The 15,430-nt window shown below is 39.5% G+C and overlaps 1 protein-coding gene across 3 annotated transcripts in view; it reads right to left on the bottom strand.

The window, feature by feature from the left end:
- Nucleotides 1-15,430, bottom strand: part of FMN1 (formin 1) — a 393,756-nt gene that overhangs the window by 163,571 nt on the left and 214,755 nt on the right. For all 3 annotated transcript variants that reach the window (XM_090271942.1, XM_090271940.1, XM_090271941.1), the window contains one exon: nucleotides 686-773. In XM_090271942.1, coding sequence (XP_090128068.1) covers nucleotides 686-773 — 88 coding nt within the window. The remainder of the gene's footprint in view (nucleotides 1-685; nucleotides 774-15,430) is intronic.

Here is a 15,430-nt window from a genome sequence, read left to right as displayed (position 1 = left end):
ACTAATAAATAAATAAAGGAATAAGCATCTGTGAAATATTTTCCTCCCATTCAGATTAAGTCCCTAGATCAAACTAACATTTGCAGGAACCACAAGGGACAGAAAAACAAAATAAATAAAAACACAGCAATACAATCAGCAAAACTTATAGGATACGCCAAAGGACAAGTGACATGGTTTCTTCAAAAATTAATTACAAAGAGGAAAAAAAGGATGGATGGCAGAAACCTCCAGATTAAAAGAAATCTGAGAGACACATCAAAGGCAATGCATAAAATTTGTTTGGATCCTCAATCAAACTAACTGTCAACAAAAGGATGAATTAGTGAGGATACAAATAATCAGGGAAATTAGAACTGCATATTTAATGATATTGAGAAATCACTGTAAATGTTTTTAAGTGTATGATAATGGCACTTGAGTTATGCTTGAAAAAGTGTCTTTATCTTTTAGCCATGAATTTACATTTTTAACAGATGAATTACATCTAAGTTTTGCTTCATAATAATCTAGTTGGTGTAGAAAGGGTGTTTCATATGAAATAAAAGTGAGCTGTTCTGTATCTAGGTAGTGGGCACATGGGATTCACTATGGCATACTAGTTTTACATATGTTTGAAATTTTTCACAATAAAAAGCTGAAAAAAGTAAAAATTGAAAAAATAAAAATGATGGCGGAGACTTACCCTGCTGGATGTCCTTCATTTCTAAATGCAAACTAGATATCAAAATTCCCACAGTTTGAGATCGTTTTCCATCCAGTAACTTGATGATCTGGAATTTTAACATAAAATTAACATAAGATGAAATGACCATGCAACCTTTCAGAAGCATATCAAAAAACATTAAGATTTTTATATACTCTGATTGTTGAACTAGACTGATGCTATAGTCACTCTATTTTAATAACCCTTTACCTTAAAAGTAACTTATCCGCAACTATAAATACTTTAGAAAATGAAGAAAAAAACACCACCCCAAATTCCACCAGTCTAACACAAGCACTAAAATCTTTATAATATTTTACTCTATTATTTAAACACATCTTAACTAAGTTATAATTGCAATATATGGCAATTTTTAAATCCAACTTTTCCACTTATCATTGGCATACTTTCCATGCTTTTACCTTTTAAGTCACTTCATAGCCTCCCTTCTTGGGTGTGTCACCTGCTGAGTGGTTTAGGGGAAAGATCACTGTGATCTTGACTCAGCAGCTTATCAGTGATATGACCTCGGAAAAGTAACAACTAGGTATTCAACTTCTTTGTCATGAAGAAGAGCTGACTGACTTACCTGGTACATTTATTCTAGAAATAAATGACAATATACATGAAGTACCTAATACAGTTGTTGACACAGATAATTTAAACAAATTTTCCCTGTTTTGGAGAGTAGCTTGCTTCATATTTATACTATTATTAATATAAACAATATGATATTTTGTACGGAAAGCTTTAATTTTAAATTGCTTAGAATTGTTCTTTTACATGGTATATATGTATACTAAAACTGTTACAATTTTTTTAGATACTCCAAATACCTCACTGACACTTATTTCAATCTTTATGACTATTTCATGGAGAGCTCGTCATAGTTTCATGTTCCTCTAAACCTAGTAAGGCCAGGTAAGTTCCTAATAACTTATCACACAGTGGTCATTAAGGGGAAAAAAGTTATCTTTTCTCTCATGTGGCATGGCTACAAAAATCCATATGACATGCACTCAAAACATTAGCAAATCTTGTGTCTTTTAATGTACTTTCCTGAGTAAAATACAAACTAAATAGCTATGCTTCCTCTCCCACTAAGGTATTTATCAACTTACCAGAATAGAGTGAAGACAAGATTTAATAGTAACTAAGACCTACATGTATATTAGTACTAGACTAGCTGAGTTGTTTCTGGTTGAACAATAAGAGATACTGTGAGTTCCTGCAACCAAGATTGTCTAATTACCTATCAATTGATCAGTCCTAAATCAATTATTGCCAACCCTTTGCCTTTCCTTTCTCTGCTCAGAATGGACACTTTTATATAATCATCAGAACTAAAGTATAGTAAATACCAAGCTTTCATCAAGATAAAAGATTTTGAGCCCTGGCTGCTATGGCTCAGTGGACTGAGCGTCAGCCTGGGAACCAAGTGTTGCTGGTTCGATTCCCAGTCAGGGCACATGACTAGGTTGCACATCAGGTCCCCAGTTGGGGGCGTGAGTGAGAGGCAACCACACAGTGATGTTTCTCTCCCTCTCTTTCTCCTTTCCCTTCTCTCTAAAAATAAATAAACAATTTTTTTTAAGATAAAAGATTTTTTAGTCTAATATGTTTAATAATCTTAGTATTAGCCTTAGAGAAAGATTCGGGGAGGGGTGTACTTTAAAAGAAATAAAGAAGAAACTTGGTATCTTTCATTTATTTTTATGAAAGGAAAGCAGAGGAGGAAGAGATTATGTATAGTCAAGTATCTTCTTTAAAAATGCAATTTCTGGCTTTTTCTTACAGAACACAGATTTAAAGAGAAATGATTTTTATTTTATTTTTTATTCCCACCCAAGGACACTTTTTCATTGCTTTTTTCAGAGAGAGAGGAAGGAGATAGCAATGTGAGAGAGATGCATTGATTAGTTGTCTCTCGTACCTGTCTAGACTGGGAACCGAACCCACAACTCAGGTTTGTGCCCTGACCAGGAATCAAATCGTGACCCTTCAGTCACAGGACAACAGCCAATGAGCCATACTGGCTGGGGCTAAAGTGAAATGATTTTTAAAAGTCCCATTCAAAATTAAGAAAACCCACATAAGTAAATATTCAGTCAGGGATTCACTCATTCAACAAATATCTGCTGTGGCACTGTGCTGGACTCTGGGGATGGAGAGAAGACAGGCTGATTAAGTCCTTACCCTCATGAAGCATGTAGAGCTTAATGATTTTTTAAAATTGCTGAAAAGAACCAAAGAGGCAAATAAAACCATCACCTGAACTAACTGTAAACAAACTCAAAAAAGAAAGGCTTTGGAAATTGACTAGATTTATTCTTGAATGTCCAGGGCAGTGACTGCTACAACCTTGGAAACAGGCACAGGAATCTAATTTATGACAAGATCACAACTGGGTAGCAAAGATTCCTTCAAACAAACATTCTCCAAACTATCCAGTTAGATTTCTGAAAACCATGGGAAATGCATTCTACTAAAAGGAAAGACAAATGCTAGTGTTTCTAATAGCTAATTAAAAGAAGCAAGTAAACAACCACAAGAGAACTGAAAGAGAGAGATTAAGATTGAGATTGTCTGTCATTAGGAAAACCAAGCAAATCCATCCCCACCTCATTGTTCCACCAGGCTGAATTGTGGAAAGGATGTGTGTGACTAGAATCAGTCTTCCTTGCAATCTTGTCTAATGACTTGACACAGCAGGTGTTTAGAAAAAGAGGCTTTGTTACCTTTAGCTGGACTAACAACTTTAAGAGTTTTCTGAAATGTGATGCTGTCTCCTAAAAAAGGGGGTTAGCAGTGATAAGTCAAAGCATTTGTATTCTCTTCCCTATTGGTATCAAATTCTCTGTCTACTTTTGACTAGACCTTTAAAAATATACTTCTAAGTTTCCATGTAGTCTTTCTTCAGTTGTGAAATGATACCACCAGGTTTCTCAACCAGCTAAAATGTTAGGAACACAACGGCCACTGAATGGACCTATGTCCTAGGCCTTCTTAGTTTCCCCGCCACCTCCGCCATGGATTGAAAGAATAACATGAAATCTACCCTATTAGCAAAAGTTTAAATGTACAGTACAGTATTGTTAACTACATGCACAATGCCCTACAACACATTTCTAGAACTTTTTCATCTGAACAACTGAAATCCTAGGTCCATTTCCTTCTCCCAAACCCTGGCAGTTTTCTGCTGCTTTGAGTTTGACTCCTCATATAAATGGAATTATGCGGTATTTGTCCTTCTGTGACTAGCTGACTTCACTTAGCATAATGTTCATGAGATTAACCCATGTTGTAGCATGTGACAGAATTTCCTTAAGACTGAATAATATTTCACTGTGTATGTGTGTAAGGGTGAAGTGGGGGATGGATATATATATATGTGTGTGTGTGTATGTGTGTGTGTGTGTGTGTATATCACATTGCCTTTATCCATTCATCTGTCAATGGACACTTAGGTTATTTCTACTTCTTCATATTGTAAATAATGTCTCAATGAACATGGAAGTGCAAATATCTCTTTGAGATCCTGTTCTGGATCATGTGGGAGTTCTATTTTTAATTTTTTAAGGATGCTTCAAACTGTTTTTTCATAATGGTTACACCATTTTACATTTCTACCAACAATGCATAAGTTTCTCCATATCTTCATCACTTGCCTGTCTGTCTGTCTGTCTCCTCTCTCTCTCATAGCCACCTAATAGGTATGAGGTAATACCTCACTGTGGTTTTGATTTGCATTTCCCTGATCATTAGTGATGTTAAGCATCTTTTCATACACCTGTTGGTCATTTATATGGACTCTATGGAGAAAAAGTTATTCAAGTCCTTTGTGCATTTTTAAATCAGGGTGTTTTGTTTGTTTTTATTATTAAGAGTTCAGTACAGCACGAGTGAGAGGCAACCATATAGTGATGTTTCTCTCCCTCTCTCTCTCCTTTCCCCTCACTCTAAAAATAAAATAAACAAATTATTTTTTTAAAAAAGAGTTCAGTACATATGTTGAGATATTAATACCTTATGAGATACATGGTTTGCAAATATTTTCTCCCATTCCATAGGCTGCCTCTTCACTCTATTGATTATTTCATTTGCTGTGCAGGAGCTTTTAAGTTTGACTGAAAAGTGTGACTACTATTTGTCTATTTTTGCTTTTGTTGCCTGTCTTAGTTTCATATACAGGAAATAATCGCCCAGACCAATGTTATAAAGCTTTCCCTGAATGTTTTCGTCTAGAAACTATAGTTTTAGATACTATGTTTAAGTCTATAATCAATTTTGAGTGAATTTTTGTTTATGCTGTAAAATAAGGATCCAATTTCATTCTTTTGCATGTGGACATACAGTTTTACCAACATCATTTGTTGATGAGACCATCCTTTCCTGAGACATTATGTAGTCTTGGTTCCTTTGTTGAAAATCATTTGACCATGTATATGTGGACTTATATCTGGGCTCTCTGTTTTGTTCTGTTCTGTTCCCTTTGTCTGTAAGTCTGTATTTATACTAGTACTGTTACAGAATGGGAGTGTCCAAAAAAACCCCAGAGCTTGCAGCTGGGGGATGGGGAAAAGGAAGCAGCTTTTATGATGCTTTTGCATGCCTGGGGCTAGTGGCTGGCAACATTGTTGTGCAAATGGCTTTGTTACTTCCAAGGCCCAGGAAGATGGGAGGGGTCTTGGACCATGGGATGGCACTGAAAGAGCTTACAGAGCCTGCGTAGGGATCTGTGAATGGTCGGAACTGGTTGCCACACCCACTGCATCAGAGGACACAGTCAGGGATTTAAAAAGCAGCTACAGACATTTTAGCAGGGGCTCTCGCCATGCAGTTTTGAAAAGGAGAGGAGTTCCATGACATTTGCAGGAAGAAGGCGCTCTCTCTCCCCATGTGGATTAAAGAAGCTGAGTTCTCCATGCAGCTTGGTGAAGAGGTTCTCCATGCTGTTCTGAGAGGGAAACACCATGCGGCTTTGAGAAGGCACTTTACGAGGAGGCTGAGAATCCACGCAGTTCTGCATTGAAAGCTGGCGGGCACCACAGCACAGAAAGACCTCTCCAATCAGAATTGAATGATTGGCAGCTACCGGTAAAGCTGAACTGTGTCTAGGAAGTAGGAAAACAGTATTTCTAACTTTTCTAAACTAGCCTGGTTTGGTAGGGGAAAGGCAGAACTATGTGTTTGTGGGTGTTTTAAAGAACATAAGACTTAACAGCAGAAATTCACAAATAATCTAAATCTATATAACTGTTAAATAAACAGTTCTTTTTCTTTTCACTAAATTCTGGTATTGAGAGTTATAATTCTGGCGGCGGGCAATCGGGCCCCTAACTAAACAGCCCGTGGGTTCTGTTTCAATCGGAGCAGCCCAGGGGTTCTGTTACAGTACCACTCTACTTCAATTACTGTAGCTTGTAATATGTTTTGAAGTTAGAAAGTGGAGGACAGTATCAAACAAATTACAAAAAGAAAAAGAAAAAAAATTAGAAGAGAGGGTTAAAACAAAGAGTAGAATATATATGTACATATTCAAGTTAAACATGTGTGTGTGCCCACACATGTGCAGGGTTTTATCTTCATAAAAATGGCAAGCAATACATTTTTTTTCAAAGATTTTAGTTATTTAATTTTAAAGAGAGGGGAAGGGACAGAGAAAGAGAAGGAGAGAAACATCCATGTGTGAGAGAGGCATTTATCAGCTGCCTCTTACATGCCCCCAACTGGGACCTGACCCGAAACCAAGGCATGTGCCCTAACTGGGAATCAAACCAGTGACTTTTTGGTTTGCAGGCCATACTCAATCCACTGAGTCACACCAGCCAGGGCAAGCAATACATTTTTTTTTTCAGCTTCCCCCACCCCATCCCCCATTCTGCATCTTTTTTCTTTCTTTTATAAATACATTATTGATATCTTCCATGTCAGTATAGACAGGGCCTCTTCTAAGTATGACACATACTTTATTTCTCAGTTGACAGACATTTAGAAAGTTTCCGTATTTTGTCAATTATTAACAAAGCTGCAATGAACAACCATGGAGATACATCCTTAGCCCCTTGACCTCATATTTCAATAGAATAGATTTATAGAAGCTGTTCAAACACTATGTCCATTTAAAATCTTAGTAAACATTGCCAAATTGTTTCTAATAGGTGATACTGATTTACACTCCTACCAAGAATTTGAGAGTGACCATTTTCCTGTTCCCTCATCCATGGTGGGAATTATAAATTTTAAAACATTTAGCCATCTTGATAGGTAAAATGTTTTCTTCACTATTCCGCATTTTAAATTATTTAATAGTAAGGTTAAACATTTGGTTATTGGTCACATGTTCTTTGTGAATTGTCTTTGTATACTTTTTGCTGTTTTCTAATTACTAGGTCTCTTAAGCTGGTATAGTGCAAAGAAATCTGAATAAGAACATAGCTCATACAATTTCACTCATATGTGGAATATGAAACTGAAAGCAGCAAATGCAGAAACAAGCAAAGTAAACAAACAAAAACTCACAGACACAGAATGAATGGGGGTGGAGAGTAGTAATGAGTAAAAGGGGTCCAATTTTGCATGGTGGGCACACAATGCAATACACAGATTATGTATCATAAAATGTACACCTGAGACCTGCATAATATTATTAACCAATGTTACCCCAATACATTTTTAAAAAGAAGAAGAGCATAGCCCTGGCTGGTGTGGCTCAGTGGATTGAGTGCCAGCCTGCTAACGAGAGGGTCGCCAGTTTGATTTCTGGTCAAGGCACATGCCTGAATTTTGGGCCAGGTCCCCGGTTGGGGGTGCACGAGAGGCAACTGATTGATGTATCTCTCCCACATCAATGTTTCTCTCCCTCCCTTCTCCTCGCTCTAAAAACAAATAAATAAATTTTAAAAGAAAGAAGAACATAGCTAAATCGTGAGAAGAAAGAGATACACACAGAGATTGCTGTCGATAAGGGGCATTTTCTAAGAGAGAGGGACAAGAAGGACCTTGTACTGCACCCCATACTAAGTGCTAGGTATTGTGCTGCTCAGCACACGAACTAATGGCTGTGAATTGGGGGCAGTGAGCACCACAGCACTGTAAACTTTGATCCCGCTGTGGATTTCTGAAGTGATAACAATGCATACCCAAGAGTCCTGTAAAGTGAGTGCAGTCACCTCACCTCTGGAGCTTTAAGGCAAGGGGCACAGAAAGAAAAGAACAATTGTTCTGCTAACCCAACACTCCCTTTTGATATCTGTGACCAAATCTCACAACCTGTTACCCAGATATATATTTATATCTGAGGCATTTACTTTCACAACAGAGTAGTTAGGAAGAAAACATTAAGAAGGGAAAACAAGAATGAAGAAAACTGATAGAGAGAATGAACAAGGAAAAGAAAAGAGAAAAAACAAAGATTTAGTGGGTGGCAAAACAGTTTTTAAAAAAGATTTCTAATTAGTTCTTGATCAAGAATGATTACATCAGTTTTAAAATAATTGTTTAGAATCATAGTGAAGTTTCAAATAACCAGATGCAGTTTCTGTAGAATCCTCTGTTAACTGAAAACCCCCTTGTTTCCCCCTTTACTGCATTATATGAATACTTGGTATGCCAACTTCTAGGCAAAGTGAACTTCAAACATTTCTCTCTGAAGAGAAAGAACGTACGACAAGAAGGAAACTAATACTGTGCATTTATTCTTTCCAGTTCCACTAGCTTCCCTGATGCATTCTGGGCTTGAAAGAAATCAAACGCAATCACTGTATCTTCTATATTCACATTACTGAACAGTGTGGGCTGGTCATCATATGATTATCTGAAAGATTTTTAGAATTCTAAGTTGCCTGAGATTGTCTGATATTTAACAGTCTGCCCTTTTTAGAGTACTTTAAATATAAAAGTTATATCAAACTATGCATTAATTCAAAAATTTAACTAAACATCACCAGCCCATTCTTTCAGCATTCTTGCTGTTATTTCTGGTGCTATTTTAACCATTTTTAAAAGTTGTCTGCCCAAATCAAAGGCTCCCAGCAGTCTAACAAGAAATACAAACACAACTGGGAACTACAGCTATAAAACAACAGGCCTTCCCTCTGGCTTCTAGCTTTAGCATGCTGAGCTGCCAGGGCCCCTTAGCGAGCTTTGGAAAGTGACTGGCATCATAGTCTGGTGACTGGTTATTAAGAGAAAAGTCAGGAGATCAGCCTCCTATTTCTAGTCCTGCCCTGACTCATCATCATATCAATGCTGACATGCAGTCAGTCCAATTCACCAGCATTTACCCAATGTAGACTCCCATGCTAGTGGACTGGGAGGGATGCAAAGACTAGAAATAATAATATATGTGTATACATGTATATGAATATACATGAATACGTATACATCATCATTCCATGGGAGGTCAAAGATTAGTTTCAAGGGAAACGTATAAATAAGGCTGATATAAGGGAGTGACTTATGGGGATCAGTTAACACAAAAAGTTTCTAATTATTCTTAGGTATATGATCCCTAAAAATTCCAGGACTCATTGAAAGGTGGGGTTATGAATAAGATGGCTATTTCAGGCACAGTATTCCCCTGGATAACTGGAATGTTTTTTCCATAGTGTTACATTCAGTGCCTTTTCCCTGAAACAGATGTCCAGGTCTCACCTTCAGAAAACCTCTCTACAAAGGAGGGTTGAGAGATAAACCCTGCAGACAGTGAAACCCCAACAACTGTGTAACTCATATTCTGGTTATCCACATATAAAGGGCTCTATTCATTCTGCATGGCCACCAGGGTGAAGGCTCTTCTAGGCACTGCGACCAGCTGGCCGTAGGGGCTTTCAAACTGTGGAAGACCTTGAGGCCAATCCCCTACATTTGATTGCTGGATTTTGGTAGGAGTCCTGACTTGATTAGCCAATGGCTTCATAATATGCATTTCAAACAAATGGTTTTCCTTGAAGCTCCCAACATGACTTTCTTCCATATGAGTCCTTGGATAAAGAGCCCCACTCCAGGCCATTCAAGAAAGATACTTCAGACTTCTGGCCAAGATGGAGGCCTAGACTGACACACTCTGTCTCCCTCCACACTAAGAAGAAATACAACTACCGCAAAACCAGAAATAACCAGAAGTTCCAGAAAATGAGTGGAAGTCCAACGTATGAAGCTATAAAGAAGTGGTGCTCTTCTGAATGGGTACGAGGGGCGAAACCGGGGTGGAGAGGTCAAGCTGTGCTGGCGGTGGCAGCTGTGGTGACGGTGGTGAAGCGCCTGGGGAGCACCCCTGGCTGCAGACCAGATCTGTTAGCTTGCAATTCCAACACTGGGGAAGGCAGAACCCCAATGCCTCGGACTGTGAGGCCCAGAAGAGGTGGGGATGGAGGAGGAGGCTCCCATTCTTTCAGCAGAGAGTGAACAGCAGGAATCCATCTTGAACCCTGACCCCTACAGAAAATGTCACAGTGAGAAGGGTCGACTGGTTGTGATGAGTGCCCAGGGCTCCGCCCCCGATAGAGTAGGAGGTGTGACAGCCCCACCCAGGAAGCAAAGGTAAACACAAAACTGTCAGGATGGTACAGATCATGATAGAGATTCCGCTGATGCAGCTGACCAGACAGCAAATATCTAATCTAACAGCTCAGAAGATAGGAAATCTTTCTGAGGCATACTTCAGAGCTTTGGTTATAAGAACGCTTACAGATCTAACAGCAGATCTTAAACAAGACGGGGAAGAAATGAGGCTAGTCCTGTTGAAATGAACAAAAACACATACAAAACAAGTGGTGAGGGAAAGAAAACCTGGAATCAAATCAATAAATCGGAACGCAGGGAAGGAACAGTTAACCAGTGCAGAAAGAGGAAATGAAAAGTGAGGAAAATGTGGAGAAGCTTGGAAATCTATGGGACAGCTATAAGCAGGCCAACATCCAAATCATAGGGTTGCCAGAAGGTGAAGAAGAAGAACTAGAAATGGAAAAAGTATGTGAAAAAATAATGAAGCAGAACTCCCCTAACTTGGGGAAGGAAACAGATTTACAGGTCCAGAAAGCACAGAGAGTTTCAAAAAAATTGGACCCAGTGAGAAACACACCAAGGCACAGTATAATCAAAATGTCAAAAATTAAGGATAAAGAGAGAATCTTAAAAGCAGTAAGAGAGAAGAAGAGAATTATGTACAAAGGGGTCCCATTAAGACTGTCAGCTGATTTCTCAAAAGAAATTCTGCAGATAAGAAGGGACTGGCAAGAAATATTCAAAGTAATGAAAAGCAAAAACCTACAACCATGATTACTCTATCCAGTGAAGCTGTCATTCAGAATAGAAGGGCAAAGAAAGTGTTTCCAGGACAAAAACTGAAGGAGTTCATTAGATCCAAACCACTGTTGTATGAGATGTTAAAGGGACTTGTTTAGGAGAAGGAGGATCAAAACTATGAACATTAAAATGAAAACTGTATCACAACAACCAATAACAGAAGCTAGGGAACGGAAACAAAGACAAACTAAATAAGCAACGAGAGTGGAAAAAGAACTATAGGTATGGGGAACATTATGGGGGGAGGTCAACAGGGAGGGGGAAGGGGGGAAAGGGAGGGAGATGGTACAGGAATTAAGAAGCATAGTAGGAGGGAGTGGAGTAGACAGGAAGATGTTGAGAAGAACTATATGCACAACCAATGGGCATGGACTAAGCGGGGGGGGAGACAACTGGAGGGAGGGGGGTCATTGGGTGGAGGGGAACAAAGGGAAAAGAAATTGGGACAACTGTAACAGCATAATTGATAAAGTGTATTTTTAAAAAAGCAAGAAAGAAAGATACTTCAGAAAACATTTTTGGGAGAGTATGAGTACTTGCAAAAGTGTGTATCCAATGTGTACTCTGGTTGAAGTGGATTTTGGAATCACTTAACCCTGAGAATTGAAGAAACCTGCAAATGTTGCCTCACTTACCCTTCTGCCCCTGGATTGGCTCAAAAGCCCAGATATTTAAGGATGGACTTTACTTGAGAAGAATGTTCACACTTTTAAATTTAAAAATTACTATGGTTACATTTCATATAAGGTACACATATTTATAGCCATTTCCTATCACCAAACAAACAAAACAGAATCCTACCTCAGCTAGTTGTAAATATAACCTAAACTTTTCATGCTCTTCCTATTCTATGACTACCCCCAATACCCATTTTCATTCTTCTTTGTCCTCATGTGCATATTAGTTGATTTGTTTAATCCTCAAAATCATTTTCTAGTATTAAGTAACTTTTGGCACCAAAGCATTTTATTTTGTCTGATTCAAATTCCTCCTGCTTCCATTTCAATCCTTTTCTGCTCCCAGGGAAAGTAGACAATAGCTGGTCTCACCATCTCCAACACAAAGCTCCTTCATAAACCTCAAGACCATCATTTTTTTTAAACAAGAGATGCTTTATATCAAATCCTTAAAAATTAGTTTTTTTCAGAAATGTTAGTAAGCTCTCAGTTTATCTTGGTCCTATCTGGAGTCAGCTGAACTTGGCAGCACACGGCCTTCTCCTAGGTATAATTACAGTCTGGAGCAGAATGCAATTTGTGCAGCATTCCACTGACCTACAAGATGACCTTGTGCTGGGGCAAATTCACAGGTTGCATTAAACCCTATTAGACATGCCTAGTTTAAGGCCAAGCCTTTCCAGACCCCCGCCACATGCTCGGATTAGGGCGTCACACATACGTACTGTTACATTGCCTAAGGAGCTCTTACAATGCCTTCCAGAGGGGGAAAGGCAAGCCCCCAGCCCACGCTGTCTAAACCTGCACCTTGAGCCAGTGTACCCAAATTATTATTATTTCTTACATGTGTGGGTTTTTAGAGGAACCTGCCTCTTTGAATAAGGATTAAGACAAAATGGGAGGAAAAATTTTCTATACTGGAAAAACCACACCCTGACTACTCAGCTAGAAAAGTCTTGCCAGACAAACTGAGAAAGAATTCCTGCCAGGTCCAGTGGGACTTTCGCATCTACATAAAATCCACATATATGTTCAGCTTTCTGTCCGAGCTTGGGAGACATGGCCAGGAGTAAAAATAAAAATAAACAGTCCGAATAAATACACCCTGAATGCTGCAAGCATGCTCAGTTGAGTGAGTCAGGCACAGCTACACAATTAAGATAATCATAGAAGCCTTCTTCTTCCAGCGAGTCTTCCCCACCAGAAAATGAAGATGATTTCCATGCCTGCACCTTCCCTGGACATGGGACACATTCAAACCTATTCTGTTCTTTGGCTTAGTCCTCACATGTGAATTTCCTCAGTTTCCATCTCCAACGAAGTTGGTTTTATCATAGAGCCTGGAGACTAGGCACCAGGTCTAGTTAAATACAGCCACACGCATAATCAGCAATGAACTTCCCCTGGGCACCTCAGGCAATTAAGAGCATGTTGCTTGCTCCCTTACCTGTCCAAATCCCCCTCCCCCCCACACACACCAAAAACAAATAAATAAAAAATTCACACACATGAGCAGATATCTCAAATATCCAAATGTAGAACATTTCCAACTACAGAGAACAAATGAGTACATGGTTTGCTTCTCTCAGGGAGATTGTACCCCACAGTGGAAAATACAGGAAGTAGACAACCTGAACTCTCCAAAGGAAAGTTCTAAAAAAATACTATTTCTATTTTTGTACCTTCAGACTGGCAAAATCTTTTGCTTATGCTTCATATCAACACTCACTGAATGCCACTGCTTGGCAAAACTGCAGACTTTAAGAGGCTGGATTAAAGCGCATGTGCTACTGATGACAAATCAGCCTGTCTTATTAGCAGTAATCCTTTGCATTTCTAAGTGACTGGCTTGCAAAGGGATCAAGGTGCTCGCATAATGACCGTGGCATTTATCTTGGAGACATTCTGTGGACTAGGCTGGAAGGCAGGTAAAATCCTGTTAGAAACGTAGACCTTGATGCACCCATCCTAAGGACTACCAGCTCTGATGATCAAGATGATAATTTACTCTGGATCCCTCCAAACCATAAATATAAATCAGTATGGGATCTGACTTTGGCTGGATGTGAGATCAGTATGTTCTGGGGGTGAGCAATGGTATTATCAAGGGGACACGTAGGTTTAACTTCACTCTCAGTTAATTGTCACCCGTTGATACACCACCAAGTTTTAAATTCTTCTTTTATTAGTAATAAAAATGTAATTTGGAAAATAGAGTGAGAATTCCCCAATGGAAGGAAATTCCAAGAAGCGACACAAGACGTTACAAGGCCGTGAGGGATGGTAGCCCTTAGATGCAGGCCTTATACACAAACAACAACAACAACAAACCAATGAGGATGAAGCAACAGACACAATCTCACTTCACAGCTGCGGCTTTTCCTGTGCCTGTCCTGCCATTTCCAGTGTAGTAATGACTAGAGATAAGTGACAACTGCTCCCAGCCAGTCGCAGGAGCGAGGGCCAACTGGAGGAGATGGCAGATCAGAGTTGGCAGTCATCTTGCTATCTCTCCTTGGAAACATGCAATTGCTTCCTGGCACATGTCCAGGAAAATCAGTGCTGACTCAGCTTCCTTGTTCCCTTCTCCCCTGTCCTGCCCCTGGCCACTCATTGGCATCACACCCAGAGAAGCTGGCTGGCTGGCTCCATGGGGCCATATTATGAGACGTCACCTGACTTGGTACAAACAAGTCCTCACTGCTGATGGCCATCGTGGCTGGGTATGCTTCTGGGTAGTGGCCTCTGTTGACAGCCTGAATAATGGCATTAAAATAAGCTTTCCACACGCAGCCTGATTATCTGTCCCACTAAATGTGTCAAGGCAAACTAAGCTGCACTGTTCTGTCAAACTGTTAAGTCTGAATCTCTTCCACGGCCTTATTTTTGGGGACACATAAAATTGCTCATATGAGGTTTACTTTAAGGATTTAGGCTCTTCACCAAGAAATGTGAAAAGGCAAATTGTCACCCTGTCCTGCGTCTGAGAACATATTTGGCTTCCCGTTCCCTTACAGATGAGACACAAAAACCCTTTTATTGGTTTTCAGGCCAGTGGATACTGCACAGAAAGCAAATGGAGAGAAGGCCATAGCAGGTGAAGGCTGTGGCTGGGTGAGGGGTAGAGGGTACTGTGGGATAGAGGGGAGTGGGAATGCGGGCGGCAGATAATACTGATGGTTTTAGAGTTTTTATGTTATGCATGAAACAAACACCAAAACAAATTCACGTTTTCTCACTGAGTAGAGACCTAGGAAAGAATATGACCAATGCATTCATGCCCTGTCTTCAGACAAGGCCAAAGTTCTCGTCACACAAAGGTACAGATGAAAAGTGTCATCCTATTATTTCTTAGAGCTCAAGGCCCCTTAAAGAGTGCTTGCCTGTAATAACCAGGAAACATTTCTAAACCACTGGCAGCTAACCTGGTGAGAAGCAACTGGATAGAGGGCTACAGGGCAGAAAGAAAACGAAAAGGGAAACAGAAGAACTATGAAAGATCCATTTTCCAGTAAAACATAAAACAAAAACAAAACACAGGCCCACTGTCCAAGGCTCTGCTCTTCAAACTGATGGTGTGAATGCTAAGAAAATGAGAGGAACTAGGACCTCTCTTTGGGACAGAAGTTAATAACATCAGGATAACCCAGAAAACCTCAATTCTGTACCTTCAGGTGGCCTCCAACTATGAGGGTTCAACTCTAAGGCCAGAACTTATTCCATATACGTAATTCAACTT

The sequence above is a fragment of the Furipterus horrens genome, unplaced genomic scaffold (genome assembly GCF_987537825.1).
Source record: "Furipterus horrens unplaced genomic scaffold, mFurHor1.1.pri manual_scaffold_3, whole genome shotgun sequence".
Classification (NCBI taxonomy): domain Eukaryota; kingdom Metazoa; phylum Chordata; class Mammalia; order Chiroptera; family Furipteridae; genus Furipterus; species Furipterus horrens.
The sequence above is the reverse complement of the archived record's forward strand: the minus strand, read 5'-3'. Positions and strand labels throughout refer to the sequence as shown.